At 54.3% G+C, this 20,373-nt stretch overlaps 1 protein-coding gene across 1 annotated transcript; it reads right to left on the bottom strand.

The window, feature by feature from the left end:
- On the bottom strand, positions 114 to 14,175 carry SPRYD3 (SPRY domain containing 3). The gene is made up of 11 exons (XM_018047708.1): positions 14,065 to 14,175; positions 12,487 to 12,633; positions 11,441 to 11,516; positions 10,864 to 10,988; positions 10,425 to 10,560; positions 9,378 to 9,563; positions 3,204 to 3,353; positions 2,707 to 2,764; positions 1,987 to 2,106; positions 1,720 to 1,892; positions 114 to 1,444 (listed from the first exon to the last, which is right to left on the bottom strand). Exons 1-11 carry the CDS (start codon positions 14,085 to 14,087, stop codon positions 1,310 to 1,312), a joined length of 1,329 nt encoding a protein of 442 aa, XP_017903197.1. The 5' UTR covers positions 14,088 to 14,175; the 3' UTR covers positions 114 to 1,309.

Below are 20,373 nucleotides of genomic sequence, written 5' to 3'. Positions count from 1 at the left end.
CATGCCTGTGGGACATACACGATCCCTCTCCCTGACCCCACAGCCCTTGGCCGCTCCCTCCTCCAGCCCTGTCCCCGGCTCTCGCACTGGGAAGGATTCCCCTGTCCCAGCTGTACTGATAAATATGGAAACTCCATCTTTATTGGCTGTATAAACATCTCTGGTCTGTACATACATTTCATACATCATAGTGCAGGGCCTGAAGGGAGGGCCAAAGTGGAGGCCCCCGCAGTACAACAGCTCACTGCTTCCCCTAAAGCCCTGCCCACTCTCCCCAAACCAAGGCCAACGGCTCCTGCTCCCTCTCCCTCCTGCTCCTGCTCCCTCCCCCTCCCGGAAGCCACAGTGTGGGGAGGAGTCGGGGTCAAGAGGCTAGGAGACTGGAGGGCTTGGCGGGGGAGGACACGTGTAAGTGCTCGATCAAACACTGAAGCAAAACAGGCAACTGGCACGGGCAGCAAGCAGGGTGCGGGCGGGGCAGCGGAGCCCGGGCTCTCACTGGGCTCTGGGGCCCTGCCCTCACCATGTGGGAGAGGCTTTGGGGTCTCAACCTGCATCCTCAGGAACTAGAGACAAAGGTGCCACAGGTGAGCTGAGGAGGCCCAGAGGGAGACAGGAGCAAAGGCTCCATTCCGGGACCTGACAGCCCCTCTCTCTACGTGCCATGGGTACCATCTACGTGTGTACAGCTGGGGGAGCCAGAGATGGGGGTTCTCAGGGGACCACGGTGCCCCAGCAGGTCGTGAGGGAGGAAGCTGGCTCTGGGGGGAGACAAGAGAGGCCCTCAAGTAGTCTTCTAGGGACAGCATTCAGTGAAGGAGAGCGAGGGCCCTAGAGAGCCCCCCCAGCCCAGCCAGGGGGGTGAGAGCAGCAACTGGTTCACACAATGACGAGGACAGGGAACAGAAGACAGCTGCCCCAGGAACCCCGGTAAACGGGGAGGGGCTGTCCGGCCCCACCCTCTCAAGCCTTAGGCCCAACAGCAGCTGAGACAGAAGCACTCACTCCTCTCCCCTCACAGGGGCCAGTGCGGAAGGGGGCGCGCCCACGCCCCAAACCAAGGGGACCTGGCCATAGCACACCACCACCACGCTTCGGGCCTGTTCCTGTCCAACCAGGGTCTCTCACCCACAGACTGACAACTGGGGCAGAAACGTGGGCATGGAGGAGCCTGGCAGGGGCCTGATCTGGTAGGGCCGACATGCCCCCTGGGGCCTGCTGGGTAGGCAGATCCATGGGGAGTCAGGAACTGGGTACCTGGTTCTGCAAAGGGAGGGGACAGAGGGGAGGGGCAGGTCCGGGAGAAGGCCTAGCCACTCAGGGGGTGCAGATCCACTTTGACTTTTTCCCCACAGCTCAACATCCCAATGGTGGGGAAGAAGCCCCCAGAAGGTACAACAGCATCCTTCTTCCCGATGATCTTGCCATTCCGAGTGAAGAAAACCTAGGGGTGGAGGAGGAGAGTGGGATGGGCAGCAGGCTCTGCCTGATGCTGGGGTTACACAGGCCTGAACCCCATCCTTCCCAACTCCCGCCACCGCAGGAGAGAGACGGAGGGCGATGCAGGAGGTGACCACGAGAGGGCGTCCAGAGGCCGGAAACCAGCCTCTCAGCCAGCCTCCCCACTCGGCAAGCCTGCGCCCCCTCCCCAGGTCCCGCCCCCTCTTCCGCAGGGACGCCAGCCCTGGCCCAGCCCCAGCCCCAGACCCCCGCGCTCACCACCACCTTCTTGCCCTCGTGTTCTTGCTCTATCTCCTCCCCGTCGTCTTCCTCTTCCTCCTCTTCCTCTTCCTCCTCCCCTTCCTGGTGCAGATACATGACATTCCGGACATTCCGCACAGCTCGGGCAGTCGGGGACAGGATCACTGTGTCACAGCTGTCGTCGCTGTCACCTAAGAGGCCAGGAAACCTGAGCTCCTGCGGTTCTGCCCTCAGAACCCACCCTCTGCCCGGCCAGCCAGGTTGGCCACGGCTACCCCCACTCACCCTCACTGTCCAGAATGTAGTCCCGGGGGAACATGATTCCACAGCCCATTATGTCCCCTTTGTAACAGCGTGGCCCAAAGGGGTCCCCCACGCCGCTGCCATGAAAGATCTTCCCGTCGTCTGTTGGGAGGAGGGGAGACTACACGCACCTGCAGGAGGGGCTGATACCCTACACCCCCAGAGCACGCGCCCGTTGGAAGCCCAAGTGCCCCTCCTTCCCTTTCTGGCCCCAAGGAAGGGAGGAGAGACAATGTGGGCACCAGAAGAGAGACACACGTCTGTCCCCGCAAAGGGCTGAGGGGGGCTCCCTTGGGAGCCGATCAGAGAGCGGAGAGGGGCCTCGGAGGGGAGGGAGAGGCGGGACCAGGAACTCAAGGCTCGTCCTTTCTAAAGAAAGCCCGCAAGGAAATCGAACCAGTCAAAGGAAGAAAATGCAGAATCTGCAGGAAGGGAGCAGAGGGAGCCAACTCAGAGGCCTGGAATGTCCAGTTTGGGCCCAGCTTCCCCGCCCCTGTTCTGCTCCCCTGGCTTGTCAGGCTGGGAGGGAAAACAGAGGAGCAAGCGGTAGCAGCTTGGGAAGGGGACAGCAGGGGGCAGCAGGGGAGAGTCTCTCAGGTCAGATGCTGGAGGAGAGGCCCCTCGTGCGGGGTCTGGAAAATGAGTGTCCCTGCACCCCCCACCCCCACAGCCCCTGCTCCCCCAGGGCAGCCCCTCACGCACCTGCATGATAAGCCACAGACCCTCTGCTCCATCCAGGGTGCCTGTTCTTGGGATAATCCTATGCCAGCGTGAAAAAAGGAAAGCTGTGGTACCACGCAGAAAAGAAGATGGGAGAGTGGCATCTGAACCCTCACCATCTGGAACAAGCTACAACCCAGATGGCTGCTCCCACCCCGACAGGCTCACACCTTCAGGCACTGGAGGTTGCAGGGGGTGGGGGCAGAGTGAGAAGGTGCTGGGGTGCCTGAGTTGTGGGGTGCCCTCACCCCCCATCTAGGCCCTGGTGTGTGTGTGTGGTAGGCTCACAACCCTCTGTCAGCCCCGAGGTGACTGGGAGTCTGTACCCTTACACAGCAAACACATATGACCTTTCTGTCTCAGGTTAAGACCCCTCTCTGCAGCCGGGCCCCTTCACCTCCCTAGGAGCTCCCAGCTCTAGACCAGAAGCCCCAGAGCTTAGCATCCCCCCAGGGCAGAAAGCCAGCATTAGTGCCCACCTTCCGGGCCAGCCCCAAGGCGATGTAGCATTTCTCTCCAGGGTCCACGATCTCCACCTCAAAGTAGTGGCTACGGGTGCTGAGTGGGCGCCGGGCCTGGGCCAGCCCCACGTCCACGATGCTCTTGCCCTTGCCCAAGTACTCCAGCAGCTGTGGGGAGAGAGCCAGGGGTGGGGGCCAGGCTGACACCCCCCTAGAAACCTGGTTCCAAGGCTGTCTGGGGACCAGTTTCCTGTCTCTTACAGAAAGCCCACTGAAAGGGAAGTGGTACTGGAGGCACAAGGCGGGACTCGGTGCTCCCAGCAGGCAGGGGAGAACAGGGATGGGGCGGGGGAGTGGAGGCAGCAGCAGGAGCATGAGGGCTGAGTCCCTGCTCAAGACTGCACCCACATGCCTACTGAGCCAAGGACCCTCTCCTTGCTGTGGGGAGACAGGAGAGCAGCCCCAAGATCCCAGTGGCTGGGCGCCAGGACCACACAGGGCTCTCTCGGCCATCTCTTCCCTCAGGTCACCATGCCTGCCCGGAAAGGGCCACCCAGGGGCCCTGAACACAGAGAAGAGAGAAGCGAAGGCTAGGCTAAGAAGCAGCCTGCCGGCTTTCTCAGGGTGCCTCGGGAGGCCGAGGAGAATGCAGAGGTTAGGGGCCAAGTCCAGACGTCTTGGGGAGGGGAGACAGCTCAGAAGCCAGTTCTGCCTGGGATAGGACTGATACCGTTTGTCAAGGTCTTTGTTGTACTTGGCTTTGAAAAGAGCTGTTTGTAGCCGTCGGGGAGGTGCTGGGGAGCCAGAGACCGACCAGCTCTGCTCCTGCATTCAGTGTGAGGGAGGGGGGCAGGCGGAGCAGGGCTAGAAAGGCAGGCATTCCTGCTCCCAGCCCCTCGAGACTCTGGCTCTTTCAAGCTGGAGCAGGGGTGTGGAGGGGAGCTGACTGATGGGCTCCTGGGGCTCCTCAGCCCCAGTGATCCTGCCTGGGCAAGACGGGGCGGCAACCCCCAATCTGGGAGGATTTATTTATCAGTTGTCATGGTAATAGTGGGGCCGTGACTCAACCCTGTCCCGTCTGTCCCCCACCCTCAGCATCACCTGGGATTCCTTAATCCCTTTTTAATTAGCCAAACTGCCCCTCAAGACTTTCTTCTACCCTCCCACCCTTCTGGCCCTGAAGAAAACTCACTCCCTGGGGACCTCCTCCACTTCTCTCTGGCAAGCCTTGGATGGGACACTGGCCTCTCACCCCACAAAGAACTCCTGCCTGAACAGGAAAGGCATCATGCTCGCCAGCGCCAGCACCCAAGCCTCCGTGTGTCTTCAGCAGAGGGAGAGGCCACATCCTCGCCACCCCTTCAGGGAGGCACTGGCCCACCCTCACCCTGTAGCCCCGAAACCCTGGCCCAGCAAGTCCATCCTCCCCTCCGCCCCAGAGAACCTCAGGCAGGCGGGGATCAGGGGCACCAGGAGAGCTGGAGGTCTGTGGCAGCTCACTGGACCTTCCTCCCCTCCCTCCTCCAGCCAGGACTGTACACACTTCAGGGCACCCTGGCTCCGCAATGCCCCACTCCTAGCCAAGTCTCCATTATCTCACACTGCATTCTTCCATCAGAAGGAGGCCCCTGCAGGTGGTCTTCTGATTTACCGGGTACTGCGAAGGCCCACCCCATCTAAATTCTACTTCTGGTCCTCTGGGTGGGCTCGGCTCGGCCTGAATTCCTCCACTGTCTCTCTCCCACAAGGCTGGGGGTGGGCTTGCAGGGTTATGGGTCTGATGCACATTAACTAGCATGGACTCCACCCAGTCTGAGCAGCCCCCAGCCCACCCTCTCCTCTGCATTGCCGAACTGGGTGGGGGACCCCACAGCTGCCCTTGACCCAGAGCATCCAACTGGCCTCAGTGTAGGAAACACAGTGTTCTCCATTCTCAGAGCCAAAAGACAGCAGATCCAGATCCTGAACCTTGGGAAAAACCCGCCCAACCATTCCCTCTGCCTCGGCCCTGAGGACGGCAGGCTGCCTTTTTGTCTGCGGATAGGGTAGGGAGGCTTCCTTAAGCTACAAGGCCAGGAGGATGAAACACACTAACGCAACACACTAATTCAGGGCTCTAAAACCTACTCCCCACCCTGCAGAGCAGCTCAGAAAGCACAGCACCTCATCGCCCAGAAGCCTAGGTTCCTTGCAGTCAGGAGAGGAACCACCACCTGCCTCTCCAAAAACCGGTGACAAAGTGACTGAGTGCCAAGGGCTTAGTCTGCCCTCCCACCCCCCGCCCCCCCGCAGGTGATAAATGCACACGCTGGCCTTTCCTGAGCTCAGGAAATGGGGGTTATACTAGAATACCCCAGTGTTCCAGCGCTCCCTAAACATCAACAATCACCCCAAAGCTACAACAGATTGGAACTGCCAATCACAAAGAAGGAAAGGATCTTTCATCTCAGCCCTTACCCCCCTCCCCCACACCGGAATAGCCCCTGATCATCACCGTTTCCCTAGGATACTCCCCAGATGACTCCACCCAGATGACCAACTGCCTTTCTCCCAAGGCTTTCTCCTCAAACAATGCCTCTATCAACATCTTTGGTGGGGGTAGGGGAACTCTTTCCTTAAGGCTCTCAAGACCCCTACACCTCCCTCTACACACAACAGAAGCCTTGAGAGGCCCAACAGTTCACAGAGCAGAGGCTGCAGACCAGAGTGCAGAAAGCCTCCTGCACCCCACCCCTCCCTCATACCGGCAGCACCTACTCTCTGCCTCCTCTCCTGCTGCGACCCGCCCTCGTCTTGCCAACAGAGACCCTAATCCCTCTTGACAGGAGCAAGGGAGGGCTCAGTGCCCCGAGGGCCTAGAAGCAGCTGAAACACGAACCAGGAACAGGCTTCCCACCGGCCAGCTCAGGCCCCAACACGGTCTCCTCCTGGGTTGGGTCTGGGGAGGACCCCTGAGAGGGTGGGGCCTCATCCACCCCTCTTTGTGTACGAAAGCTGTTGCCCTGTCACTAAGAAATTGTCAGAGGAGCTATGAACAGAAATGAGGAACAGAGAATGAGTCTCACCCCCCAGCCCTACCTACTGCCCCTCGCCCTCAGCATGTCACTTAAGCACACTGCGCAAGGCCTGGGGATGGGGATGAGGGGCAGCAACCCCCATCTCTGAGCGAACACTGCAACAGCAACTCTTCAGCATCCCACAGCTCTGGGAAGGGGGCGCTCTCTGGGAGGAGAAAGTAAGGCAGAAGGAAGCAGGGACAGACTGCCCTCTGGAAAGAGCCAGGTCTGTCCATACACAGATCCTCAGATCAAACAAACACAACTAAATATTAACAATTGTTAATCTAGGCAGTGGAGACCCAGGGGGCGTTTACTATGCTACTTTTTCAGCTTTTCTGTATGTTGGAAACTTCTCAGAATGAATTGTTAGGGTTAAAAAAAAAAGTCTGGAGTTGAAGTCTCTCTTCTGTCTGGGGAGAACCAGTGAGAAACGAGTAGAGAGGATAACTGACACTACAAAACTGAAAGAAACAGGGGTAAAAGACTTCCATGGTGGCCAAGAAGACTCAACTGGCTAATGACACTGCTGTACTGCGGCTGCTAAGTCGCTTCCCTCGTGTCCGACTCTGTGCGACCCCACAGATGGCAGCCCGCCAGGCTCCCCCGTCCCCGGGATTCTCCAGGCAAGAACACTGGGGTGGGTTGCCATTTCCTTCTCCGATGCATGAAAGTGAAAAGGAAAAGTGAAGTCGCTCAGTCGTGTCCAACTCTTAGCGACCCCATGGACTGCAGGCCACCAGGCTCCTCCGTCCATGGGATTTTCCAGGCAAGAGCACTGGAGTGGGGCGCCATTGCCTTCTCTGGCTAATGACACTAGACAAGGAAATCTCTGGGAAAATGGGCTTAAGCCCAGAACTCTGGACTCAGCCTGTGAGAAGGGGGCAGGAGGGACCAGTTGCAGTAGAGTGGGCCTGGGTAGAAGGCAGCATATATCAGATAGTGGGAAAGATGGGGGAGGGGTCACAAGGAATATCTAAGCTTAGTTCTGCTACTAATTCACTGTGACATTTGATCAAGTCTCTAATTTTCTCTGGGACTGTTTTCTCAGCAGTACAAGAGGATACGTGGGAACGTGTGCGCAGTCACACAGCTGGGGCGAGGGGCATGGTTTGAGGAGCTACCAGCATCTTGGGTCTTGGAGCCAGGGATGCTAAATGTCCTGCCCATCAAGAAACTGTTTCACTTAGGATGCCCACAGTCTCCACACTGAGAAACCTGGGCGGGATGGCATCAAAGCTCTCCCCAGACTTTTATGGTTCCACAGGGTGCTCTCCTGGGAACATCATCAGGGCAGGAGAAATAGGCTGCAACCACAGCAGAGGTCGAGGTCCCTGGGAAGGGCTCCACACAGACCGGGACGTAAAAACAGGAAGGGCAGAGGGGAGAAGCAGCTGCACTAGACATCTTTAGAAACAGGAGGCACAGGCGCAGCCCAGTGACCTCTCCCAGGCTCCTGCAGGCTGACACCACTCAGATCACCAGATCGGAAATACAGTGGATGGTCAGAAGGGACACGGAGGAGGCCAGGAGGCAACAGTGGGGATGGTGGGTCAAAGGGCTGGAAGAAACTGGGTAAGTCACCCTCACTTGAAAGATGGGGTGGTTGGCAAGACTAGAAGAGAGGCGCCCCTCAAGAGGCTCATGTCCAAGGCAGCCCCAGAGGAGCAAGTACACAGGGAACAGCATGCCTACCCAGCCAGCTGTGCCCGGCTGGGGCTGGGGCTTAAGAGAAGAGTTAAACTCAATAGCTTAAGTCTAAGAAAGAAAAAAGATTCTTAAATGCGCGGCCTGAGGGCACTGGGGGAAGGGCAGAGAGGAAGGAAGGCTATTTATAAACATCTACAGGATTCCACATCAATTAGAAAAGACTGCCTGGGAGGAGCAAGGAGCAGAGTGGGGACATGTCCAGGCAGGGAAAGGGTGCCAGGAAAACTCTTGAGGAGAGGTCAAGGATGAGAGCTGGAACATCGCCCTGGCTCAGCCCCAACTTCAACTCTGTAGATGTTGTCAGAATGATGGTGGAAGGGGAAAAGAAAGGAGAGATGAAGATCAGGCAGTGGGCATATGAGGTCTCTGGGCTGGTGGCCATTGCAGTCCCTGGACCCCAGGGCCAGAAGGGGGTGCAGAGTGTGAGAAGCTGCAGGAGTGCACGCTTCCTACCATCTTCCCTGGGTTGGATGCGCCTTGCGCTCCAGAAGTGGAGAGCCTTGCTCTTAACCCACTCCCACCCCCCACTGCTTCTGTTTTGCTATCAGAGACTGAGTTAAAAACAGCCTGGCTTGGGGTGAGAAGGCCAGAGGGTGGAGGAAAAGGTTGAGCCTGGAGCAGGAGGGCAGCAGAGGGACAATTCCACGTGGGAGGCCCGAGCAGCCCACTAGAGATCAGGGCCAGACCCCTGACTCAGCAGCCATCCACTTCCAAGCTAGCATGAGGCACAGAGGGTAGGTATGAAGAGTTTCCTTCCCTTGAGGTCTATACACTTCCCAACCAAGTTTAAAATCTAGTCAGGGGACTAACGCAGGTATGATGAGATGTATGAAAAGGTTAGCTCTGGAGGGTCAAGGACTCTCACTGAATCATCATCTGCCTCTATTCTCATCTCTATAAAATGTAGGAAGGCCAAAGAGACTGACATGGATGCTTATTCAAAACACTTCTCAAAGAACCTCTCCCAACACGAGTAGGATTTATGATGACACCTGTCCCACATGGCAGAGAATGAAAAGCTGGGCCAGCTGGGCTGGGTTCAAGCCAAAAGGGAGGTCCAGGCATCCAGCCTCTCCAAAGTCAGCCCTGCCTCTCAAAGGCAGACAGACGTTCAGGGCAGCAGTGCGCACCACCCTGGGGACTGAAGGAACCAAAGAGGCAAAGGAGAGCCACTGCTTTCCCCAGGGTTGAGTGATGAGCCTGAGCTCTCTAACAAAAGGGAAGGTGGGAGAGGAGGACCAAGGCTAAGAGAACACAGACCTGGACGCAAGGACCATGTCAGGGTGCCAGGCACTGCTGCTCAAACTCTCACTTTCCAAAACCCTACAGAAGACACTGTCTTCACTGCCTATTCCAAGCAATCCTAAGAGCTGCTGGGGCCCCCGGAGTTCTGCCCAGTGCCCTCCGCCCACTGCCCCTTACTTACGGTTCCACAGACTCGGACGTCGTGCAGCCGGCCCCACTCATCCTCGTAACTGTCCACCATCATGACGCTGTCATCCTCGCGGCCCAGCTCGGCGTTGAGGTGCAGCCGCACCTCCTCACCCAGCGAGTGCATGCCCACTGCCGGAAACAGCCCATCCGGGGACATGGGCATGATGGTAGAGCCCACCTGAGTTGTCGGGAGGGAAGGAAGGAGGGAGCTGCCGCCTGGCTCACTTTCCCCAGGCTCATCTAATTCTCACAAGGGGACTTTTGAGAATGATGCAACCAGTCATCACCACACATGCTGACAGGAGAGCAACACAGAGGCACAGAGAAGTGTGAAAAAAGCTGCTGAGCACTCCTGGCTGAGCAAGCAATCCACAGAGCTGGAAGGCAAACGCCAAGTCTCTCGACGTGCCTAATACTTTTGGTACATGTTGAGTGTGGACTGCAGCAGGAAGAGAGCTCAGGATAGATGCTCAGGGAGGAAAACCCCTCAGCGGAGAACTGAGAAAGCGATTTCCCTGGGCAGGAGGTGGGGCTGGGGAGGAGAAGGAAGACAGCCTGGGTCTCTCCTATGTGTTCCTATCCCAGCCCTCCACCGTCACTAGCCTTTGAAGAGGGAAAGAAAGGAGAAGTGAAACAAGGAACACAATCACAGAGAAGACATATCCTCAAAAGCATTCAAGTCAAACGTCCCAAGATGACCTCCAGCTTACGGAGCCAGGCCATAAACTCTCCCTCTTCCTTCCTGCTCAAAACCTTCCCCACATCACCCCATTCTGTGCCCCCCCCAAACGCTGCCCCTCCTCCACTGCATAAACTTACCCCTCTGTGTCTATCACCTGGGGACAGTCCCAGCTTCCCCTGCGTGAGGGGAGGGTCTTCTACATGCAGGAGAGCCCAGCAGAATTTAAGACTGAACTGAAGAAGATGGGAAATGAGCCCAGGGGGCCCTGGGCCAGTCCCAGCCAGCAAACTCACAGCACTCACACAAGTCCCTGGACTGCTTCAAGCATTTAAATCCCACTCAGGATGCCCCACTTACCCGCTTCCCATTTTTAGTGAAGAAGATCTGGGCAGTCTGCACATCAAAGGACACTGGCTCAATGCCACAACCAATCCGGTCCCCAGAGTTGCACTTTGACCCAAACTGGCGACCCTTGGCTCGGCCATTGTAAAGCCTGTGGACAGGGCGGAATGACACACGATCTGAGCCTGGCCTCCCAGCTTCTCCCCAGTGCTCCTGCTCGCCATCACTCTGCAACGCCATCTACCTACGTCCTCGTATGAGCTCCACCCTCCCCTTTAAGTCTGCAAGCCTCCAAGGAGAGTCAACAGGCCACCTTCCTGACCTGATCAGAAAAATCTAGGAAAATACCCCAAGGCCAGCAAAGGAAAGGCCAAAGCCACCCTGAGGCAGTCCATTGTATCTAAGATTCCCAAATCTGCAGAAAAGGGGTTGGGTGCCACAGGAGGCAACTCACTTGCCATCATCAGCATGGTAGGCCACAGAGTCAGGCAACCAGCCAGGCTGGTGATCCAGGCTATAGTACTGAGGGACCAGTCCCACAGCAATGGTGCCCCGGACCCCACTGTCCACAATCGACACCTGGAGGGAGGAGAGCAGGGCACAGTTAGCACGGAGTGGAGCAGACATGCAAAGGGCTGAGGCTCAAAGAGCCAGGAGGCGGGGCATCAAAGAGAAAGGACCCCCAGAGGACGAACTGGGGAAAGTGGGGGCCCACTTTACCACAATTACTTAGTAATTTCCAAGCTATGGAAAAAGATAGGAGATGGAGTAGATGCCGGGCTTGGGTTAGGGTGTGAGAAAAGATATGGGTCAAATTCTACCTAGGTGAAGGGCAGGAGAGCCAAAGGGACAGGGTGACAGGACTCTACGGTGCCTCTCAGATTAGGCATCATGATATCCTGGGCCCTCTTCCCAGCCAACAGGATAATCCTGATGGAAAGTTTAAAGAACTACATCAAGAATCCAGTAAAAGAGCTTCCTGGAGCTAAACCATTTCACCCCCTGCTCTACCCACCCATAGCCTTGATCACCTCAAAATAATTGCTGTCCTTTGTCAGGGGTCGAGAAGCCACATAGCAGCCAACTTCACCAGAGTTTCCATGGTAACTGAAGGAGAAATGAAGAGAGAGGTCCATTAGCATCCTAGCCCCGGAGTTTGTGGGAGAGCCTTAATGTCCCCAACCCCCACCCTGTGAGGGCCAGCAGAGAGGAGAATCCATCTGGTCACATCTGCACAAACACCATAACAAGATACTTGAGGTCACCCGCTGCCTCCAGCAAGGGTCCAACCCATACCAGACCACTGTAAGCCTGGCTTACGCACTGCCAGTGGGGAACAGCAGGCAGAGCCTCCCGCAGTTGCCTATTAGGCGGTCTCACACCCTGTCTAACTTCAATCCTTCATGCTGCAGCTTCAGCCCTTTTCCTCTGGCTCTGTCCTCAGTGGTTTGAGAATGGTTAGTCTCTATCCTCTGGACCAAAGCCTTTCATAGATTGAAAGAGTTATTCACTCCCCACTCCTCAACTTTCTTGTTTCCAGGCTAGATAGCACTACTTCTGTCCCTCTTCCAGTGACAACTCTGTGAGAGAATTCGGTTCCAACGGAGTCGGGGGAGAGTTTCAAGCCAGAAACAGAGAGAAAACAAACACACAAACCAAAGGGTTCGAAGGCAGTGAGCAGGACACACTACCAGGCCATTCTTCCCAAAACAGGAAGTCCACTGCCTTTGAAATGGTCATTCTTTCACCAAACCCAACTCAAGAGATGCAGGCAGGAGACCCAGGCATCCCACAGACTCACTGGAGTCCTCTCAACAAGACAGTTGGGCAACTCCTGACACCCCAGCAGCCTCCATCTCTGACATGACTACTTCCAATGCAGTCCAGGACAGAGAGACCCAGAGACACAGGCACAGAGGGGTGCAAGGTGAAGAAGCACACTGCTCCATCAGAAAGGCCTCCAGAGTCCACTGCAACCCCATGCAGTGTAGACAGGTCTCTGCTTCTGCAAAAGCCCCTTTTCACCTCTGAGACCTGACATAGAAAGGAAAATGTGAAAGCCCTCCCTGAAACTCACCTCAAAGTGTCTCCATCTACAAGAATATGCTTGAACCTCTCCTGATATCGGAAAGCCCGGACCTCTCGAATCTCCCGGATCCGCCGGCGCCAATTCAGAAACCGGTAGTGCAGGTTGAGGTCATCCATCTTGTTCATGAGAACAAACCTGCCAGGGGAAGAAGGGACTTGAGAAAGAGGAAGCAGGGCCCTGAGCACCTTAGCCGGTTCTACCCAGAATGCGGAAAGGACTCTAGACTTGAAGCCAGTTGCCTAGATTGACCTTAACAATCCCCACCCTCATCCTTTGATTCAGGAAACATTTACTGAGCTCCCGCTATGTGCTCCTGCTGTCCAAGGTGCTATGGATACAGCTGTGAACAAGGATGGGCTGCCTACTCTCATAGCACTTCCATTCTACCTAGACAGCGCAGGAATAAGCAGAGTGACGTGATGAAAGAATAACAAGTTGAACTCTATGAGGTGAAAAGGTGACTGGCATGTGACAAGCCCAGGAAAGAGCATCCCAGGCAGAGGGGACAGCCGGAACACAGGTCCTGAGGTGCAAGGCAGCTGGCATGATAGGAAAATAGAAAGGACAGGTGGCTGGTGTGCAGGGAATGTGAGGCAGAAAAAATGTACCAGAAAAGGATGGAAGGAAGGTAGGGGCCAGATCAATGCTCTACAGACCATGTTAAGGAGTTTGAATTTTATTCCAAGTATGATGGGAAAGCTCTGGAGGGTTTTAAGCTCGGAAATGATATGTTTCTAAGGCTTATCTGATTGTAAACATCATTCAGGCGGTTGGCTGGAGACTAAATTCATCCCAAGATGAGCAAAACAGAGTGGCAAATAATTAATCAGGAGGCTGCAGCTGCTGTTCTAATGAGAGATGGCATCCACAAAGATGGTAGTAGTGAAGATGGAGAGGAGTCGGATGACCCAGGTATTTAAACCACCAACAGTGCTAACGCATAGGTGAATGAATTTTCCCCACAGTGACAAAAAGAGGGGTTACTTTCTCTTCCCATATTCCAAACCCTGGGACAAGGGTTCCATCACGGCCTGACAGAGTCCTGCACACAGTAGGGGGTTAGGAAGCTGGCTAGGCTAAATTCACTCCCCATGCGCATATTACAAGCTTCTGCAGTAGCTACAAGCCACTGCGTGGCTCAGGAGGGTAGGCATCTGCATGGTAGCCCTAGGACTGGCCTCCTCGGACTGGCCTCCTCGGCACTCGGCCAGGGCTCGACCCCAGGTTGATGCTGGCGCCCCAGACCTAGGGGCATCTGCTTGCCTAGAATCCCATAGCCTTGGCACCAGCGAGAGGAGGCCGCACCGGGCCCCGCCTCCACCCGGATCACTCAGAGGAGACCCGGGGGAAAGGAGCACTGGCCCGTCAGTGTGACTACGCCCAGACTCCCCAGGCCCTGCACTGGGCCGAGAAGGGTCCCCAGAGAGGAAGCCCAGCGACCAGAGCGCAAGGCCCCGCCCCTGACTGCGAAGCCTCCGCCCAGGACCCCCGCCTCCCGCCTCCCGCCTCAGGCTCGGTGGAGACCGACCCGAGGCCTCCGGGACCCCGCCCCCGATCCCCGCCTACCGGGGCCGCCGCGTCCTCCTCATCCATAGGCCTCTCAGCTCCGCACACTAGCTCTTCGGCCGCCGCCACCACACACATCCGGGTCCCCGCCCTTCCTACGCTCCCCGAGCCCCGCCCCTTTGCACCCACTCTGGCCAATCTGAAGCGGCCGAGGACGACAAGCACCTGCAGGAGCCAATCGAAGGACGCAGGCCGGACCGGGCGCGGTCCGGTGAACCGGGTACCTAGCGCCGGGTAGGGGCTGGTAAACCCGGGTGTCGAGAGGGTGGTAGGCGGCGACGTGGCGGCCCGGACGCCGCACTGGCGCCCCGGGCGCTGACTGGCCGGTCAAGAGGCGGCTCCCACCCCGTGTGGGGCGGGCGGGTAAGGTCGCTGCGTACCCACAAATACTGTGACTATTCCCTCAGCCCCAGTTCCGTGTCAGACGTGATGCTAAGAGCTCTGTAGGAATCTCCTTTTAATCCGCTCAACAACCTTATGAAATGAGTCTTATTAAATCCTGTCTGCGTGTGCAGACCCTGAGACTGGTCTCCATAACGTGTGTACCTGTTAACCATATGTTTTGTGTTCTCCAGAGTTATACCATTACCGTGTGCTTTATATTCTCCCGGGCTCCATTTCATGTCACCTTGCCTTCATTCTGGGCAAGGCATTCCTACCAGGAGAGAACTTCGAATGTAAAAAGCAGAGGGATTGGTGTGACTTAAGAAAAGTTACGCTGGGGCCATAATGAGTAGGGAAGAAGGATATGGTACTGACCTTTATCGCACACCTACTGGAGGGTGATTATTGCCCTTCTGGGGAGGACGTTCCCCATTTCCTCCCATTAACAAATTTCTTTTCTCCGGGTAGGAAGGTTTTTTCCCCTCCTCTGTATTTCTTTTTTTTTTTCCTTTTTAAAGTCTTTATTGAATCTGTTACAGTATTGCTTCTGTGTTTCGGTGTTTTGGCCATGAGGCATATGGGGTCTTAGCTCCTCTTCCCGGGATGGAACCCACAGGTTCTGCACTGGAAGGTGAAGTCTTGACCACTGGACCACCGGGGGACATCCCCTCTCCTCTGTCTTCTTATACCATTTTCTCTGCACCTCATTTAGAGCACGTTATTACAGTCTCACTTTTACTATTAAAGTGATCTATGTGTGTAGATCTGTCTCTGCTGGAGTGTGAGGTCCTTCTGACCCGTGGGAGCTATCCTATTCTTATCATAAAGAGGTGCTCTACAGATGTTGGATGAAATGGGAGCCATGCTCTCTTATAACATAAACAGTGGCCACTTGGCATAATGGAAATAGGTGTCAGAAATAGGGGTAGACTGGAAATTAGGGAATCTGAATTAGAACCCCAGATCTCTGACTAACATTTACTTGTCATGTTTCCTTAGGCTCCTTAATCTGGGACAGTTATTCAGTCTTTCCTGAAAAGTAGATGCCAGTGATTTTGTATAATGTCCCTCGGTTTCATTTTATCCGACTATCATTTTACTCATTATTAGATTGAGGTTATACATTAACAACTTATTCAGATCTATGAGTAATTTTTGTATATGTTAGAAGGTATAGATGAAAGTTCTTTTTTTTCTTTTTTTACACATGGAGATCCAATTGTTCCCGCAGAATTTGTTGGAAAGATTGTCCTTTCTCTACTGAATTCCTTTGCACCTTTGTAAAACATGTATTGAACAACCGTTATTAAAAAGTCTTTAGGGGACTTGTTTGGTGGTCTAGTGTTTGGGACGCCATGCTTCCAATAGAGGGGGTGTGGATTCAATTCCTGGTTGGGGAATTAAGATCCTATATGCTACAGGGTGTGGCCAAAAATAAATAAAAATTTTTTTAAGTGTTTTTAAAAAAGGAATCAATTAGCCATATTCTTGTGGGTCTATTTCTAGACTCTCTGTTCCACTGATCTGTTTTTTATGTTTTGATTATTATAATTTTATATTAAATCTTGAAATCAGGTAGGATAAGTCTTTCGATTTTGTTCTTTTTAAAAGTTGGTTTGAGTTACTCCAGGTCCTGTGCATTTCCATATGAGACTATCCGTTTGCCAATTTCTACCAAAAAAGCAATCTGGGAATTTAATTGGCATTACACTGAATCTATTGGTCAACTTTGGGAGAACTGACATTTTAACAATATGGAGTCCAGTCCACAAGGATTGTACTGATGTCTTCCACTCTCATCCAGTACCACAGAGCTCATTTTAGCCTTCCTCCCTACTTCTCTATAACTTCTCTCTCAGACAAAGAGAAACCCAATATCCATTTCTTATTTGCTCAACCCCAATGTACATTAAGCAGTTTCAAAATTTTTAATCCATAAGCCCATGAGAAACAAATTTATCAACTAGAGTACAGTTTTTATGTAGTGTATAGAGCATGCCATTCCATTTATCATTAACCTTACAGTTTTCAGTCAAAACACTGTTTTTCACAGTTACTTACTTAGGTCAGCACCTCTTTTCCCCTCACCACCTTAGTGTGTCGCCTTATGTGGTACATGTATAATACAGTTAGATTTACCTGTTACAGTCTGCATTCTATCCTGGAATACCCGCCCATCCTGTTTGATGTTTTTAGGTGTTAAGCATGTGTTGGATGGACAGATATTAATTCTAAGCTCCCTGTGAATACAATTCCTCCTTAAGTATGTCCATGTCGTATAGTTACATCCACATAAATAAATGCTCTATCAATCTATTGATTGTTATTCATGTAATTATCAAAAAAAGCAAACTTCACATCTGCAGTTATTACTCCTTCTTCACTAATGATTCCCAGCTCCTAACCATCTGGCTAACTCCAGCCCCGTCTAGAAACCTCTGCTCCCTTTCTGGCTTACCTTTCTCTGGCATAACTGGGACACTGGGAATCTAGGCAGAACAAGTCATGCACACACACCCGCTACATGACCCTATACTCTCATACCTCTTACACAAAGATGTGCGTTTCTGAGACAGCCTCTACCCTTCCCTCTCTTCAACCTATCTTAACCTATCTCTCTCCTAAATTCTATTTTAAAGACCTGTTCTCCAGGAAACCCACTTTGATTTATCCTGGGGCCAGGTTTCCCTCTCTTATTGAACCCTGACCACACTGGGCCTCTCAGTCTCTTTGGCCTTTACTCTGAGAACAACAGGAGGGACAGGGAAAGCGAGAGGGGCTGGAGGACTGAGAAAGCCAAGAGCTGCCCTGGGCGGCCTGGGCTAGCTCACAAGTACAGAAGCACCAGTGGAGCCTCCAGGGAGTTACAGTGCGCCCCCTTCACCTCTCAAGGCCCTCCCCCAGGACTGCCTTTGTTCTCACCCGAAACAACAACCTTTACTTGTATCAATTCCAAACATAAGCTAGGAGCTGGGGGTCCAGGGGTGAAGAAGGTAAGGGGCTCTTGTTCTCAAAACACTCATAATCTAATTGGAAAAATAAGACACAAGAAAAGATAAGCAGACACTCAAGACAGCAACACAATAATACGGATGAAATCAGAGAAAGGCAGACCGCTGGCCAAGCAGGTGGGGAAGAGGTGGCAGAATCTGGTCTGTAGTAAGAGGAATCGCAGGGGGGAGTTTCGTCCTTATGAGCTGAAGACTTGTAGTCCAGATTACCTCTGAGCATCACACCTTCACTTCCCCTAATCTCAGTTCAGGCTCAGAGATGAGAAACTGCCAAGGGGTTCTGGGGAGGGTGATCCCACCAACTCATTGAACCAGAGTGTGCTTCCAGAGCCAACTGTCCACCAGGCCATGACTGCCATATGGGAGCACAGGTCCTTGGGCAGGGAAGAGGGGCACAGAGTACCACCAAAGGCGCTTGAGGAGGAGAGAGCCACAGGAGCAAGACCAATTGGGAGGCTGCATGTGGGACAGATGGCAGAAATCAAAGCTGGAGACCAGCTGAGGTTATCACAACAGTTCCCATCAGACCCATACCAGACTCAGGCCACGTCATGATGTGATCATTTAGCCATCTCTCTGGGGCTTTCCATCTGTAGACTGTGCTACCACTTGTCTTTCTGCAGACTCAGCACTCAAAAGGATCCAGGCAGACCCCCTCCTTTACCCCTGGTTCTCAAAAGGAAGTCAGCACCTGATGGGGCTATGGGTTTGGAGGGACCGGTTTGGGTGAGAGGAGTAGGAGGACAGAGTGTAACCTGCAAGAGGAGGAAGTCCTGTCAAGGTTTATTTATAAAAAGCCTAAGTAACAGCCCAAGCTGTCTAGCCTTTTCACAGCCCCGACAGAAGCTTTCTTTCCACAGAGGCCAGACAGGGTCCCAGGGGTCTGTTTTGACCCACGCTCCATCCTGAGCACTTACTGTGACCTTCAGACTTCTGCTCTGGGTGCTGAGGTGAAAGGCATCCCAAAGGGAGGAAAGCAGAGTTTGAGAGTCTCAGTCTGCAAGAAAGAGCCTAGTTAGATCTCAGCACTGGAAGCACACAGCTCTGCACACCTAGGCTGAAGGCATGGGGAAGAGGGAAGAGCAGTGCTGGGGAGGCAGATGGGAATGGGCTGTTCAGGGCTGTGCTGAGACTACGTGGCAGCACCAAGCTGGGCAGTGGAATATAACCAGGGGAAATCTGTAGAGGTGATGTAGGAGGGTGCATGGGGGAATTTGGGAAGGGAGCGGTGGATGTGAGAGGCTAGCAGAGTATTGGGCTTCTGTGCAATATAACCTGCAAAATCACTTTACCCAAACTTTATTTAAAAGCCACACTGAGATCCTGCAGGGAGCGTGGCCATCTCTTTCCCATCCCAACTTTCCGTAGAACTTTCCATCTTATTCGAGAGCAACAAGGTGGAGTCAGGAGAAAAGCCCTAGCCAGAGACATGTGCTGGGCAAAATAAATAGCGATCAGGACGGAGGGACAGGATGGAGCACACTACCCCGGGGTCAGAGCTTGAAGCAGGAGGCCCCAGAGCCTGCTAGAGTAGAGGAGAGCTGCCCCTCCCCACTGCCCCAGCACCCTCCTCCTTGCCTGCCCAATCTGCGTCACTGTCTCTGGGCTATTGGAAGATACTGCTTCCTAAATGTCCTAGGGTCCTGGGGTAGCCCTGCGGGGAGGGGGGCTGGGAGTAGCTTTTTTTTTTTTTTTCCACTTACGCAAAAGTTCAGGAAGCTCTTGCTGGCATTCTTGCTTGGGGGCCCAGAATTTAAACTTAGTCACTGCCCAGAGCCCTTGTTTTAGGAAAGAATGAGATGGCCATTGTTGCGTAACCCAGAGCTGTGTGGGTGGGGGCTGCAGAAGGAAATGGTCCTTCTTCCTCCCTCTAGGAAGAAAGGCTTAGCTAGTTCTGGGGATGGGCAGGGCACTGCCTGGGGAAGGGAGGCCACGGGTGGGGGAGGTGGGGTGGACAGACCAATGGAGTGAAAGCCGCAGAGAGCAGGCTGACCCGAAACACTCAGCCCCATCACCGTCCAACCCCCCTTGGCATAGAACAACTTGAATAATCCAGAAAACCCAGTGGATGATACTGGGTGGGGATGGAGTGGGGGCCAGATTCTGGGAAATGAGAGGAATGGAGGGGTGGGCTGACTTGGATGAAGGACAGAGGTTGGTTGAGGTCTGCTCTTTGGCCACCGTCCCTTAGAGCAGCCAGAGTGTGGGTTCCTCTGCCTCCCCACCCCAACCCCCCATAATTTCAGCTGGTCAGTCACTCATCCGTACCTCCCAGGTGTTCAGCCAGCTCTCCTGTTGCCACACTGCCGCCTCGCTGCCTCCCCCTCCACGCCCCACAATCCTTCCAGACTCTTATGGCCCCAATATAGTCCTAGGATTTCTGACAGTTCATTCCAGGTGTGCTCCCCCCCTTTTCCAGCATTCCAGCATCCTACCCAAGTCTGGCCCCATCACCTGCCTTCCCCTCAGTCTCGTCTCAGGGAAACTTTCTCTTACTCCTCCCTCAGCTTTGCTCTTCCTCTCCTGGCCCTCGGTTTACTCTCTCCCATCAGCAGTCGGTTCTCCCAAGACCCCACTTCTCCGTCGTCGCCGCCTTTTCTCTCTTTTCTTCGCCCGCATCCCCTCCTGACCCCCACACCACCCCTTCTCCGTCCATTTAAGTCCGCCATCTTCTCCCTCCCCACCGGAGTCCCTGGGTCTCCTTCACCCGCCACACACACACACCCGAACTGGCTTTCAGGTTTCCCCCTCATCCCAACTCCGGTCCTCTCCTGCTTCCACCCCTTCCCACCCTCCAGGGCCTCCAGCCAGCTGTCCAGCTCCCAAATTCCGGGCGAGATTCCCGGGAACAAAGCAAGAAAAATCAGAGTAATTTGGGAAGAAAACAGACACTGGGAAGGGAGGAGGTAGAGAA

Source organism: Capra hircus, chromosome 5 (genome assembly GCF_001704415.2).
Source record: "Capra hircus breed San Clemente chromosome 5, ASM170441v1, whole genome shotgun sequence".
NCBI lineage: Eukaryota > Metazoa > Chordata > Mammalia > Artiodactyla > Bovidae > Capra > Capra hircus.
Note: the sequence above shows the minus strand (reverse complement) of the source record. Positions and strands in the feature narration are given on the sequence as shown.

Excerpts from the sequence above, each read along its gene's own strand:
- SPRYD3 (XM_018047708.1), bottom strand. The coding sequence starts at position 14,087 with ATGAGGAGGACGCGGCGGCCCCG. Across the intron at positions 12,634-14,064 it reads AGGAGGACGCGGCGGCCCCG|GTTTGTTCTCATGAACAAGA; the intron begins GTAGGCGGGGAT and ends TTCCCCTGGCAG. Across the intron at positions 2,107-2,706 it reads GTCTGTGGCTTATCATGCAG|ACGACGGGAAGATCTTTCAT; the intron begins GTGCGTGAGGGG and ends TCCTCCCAACAG.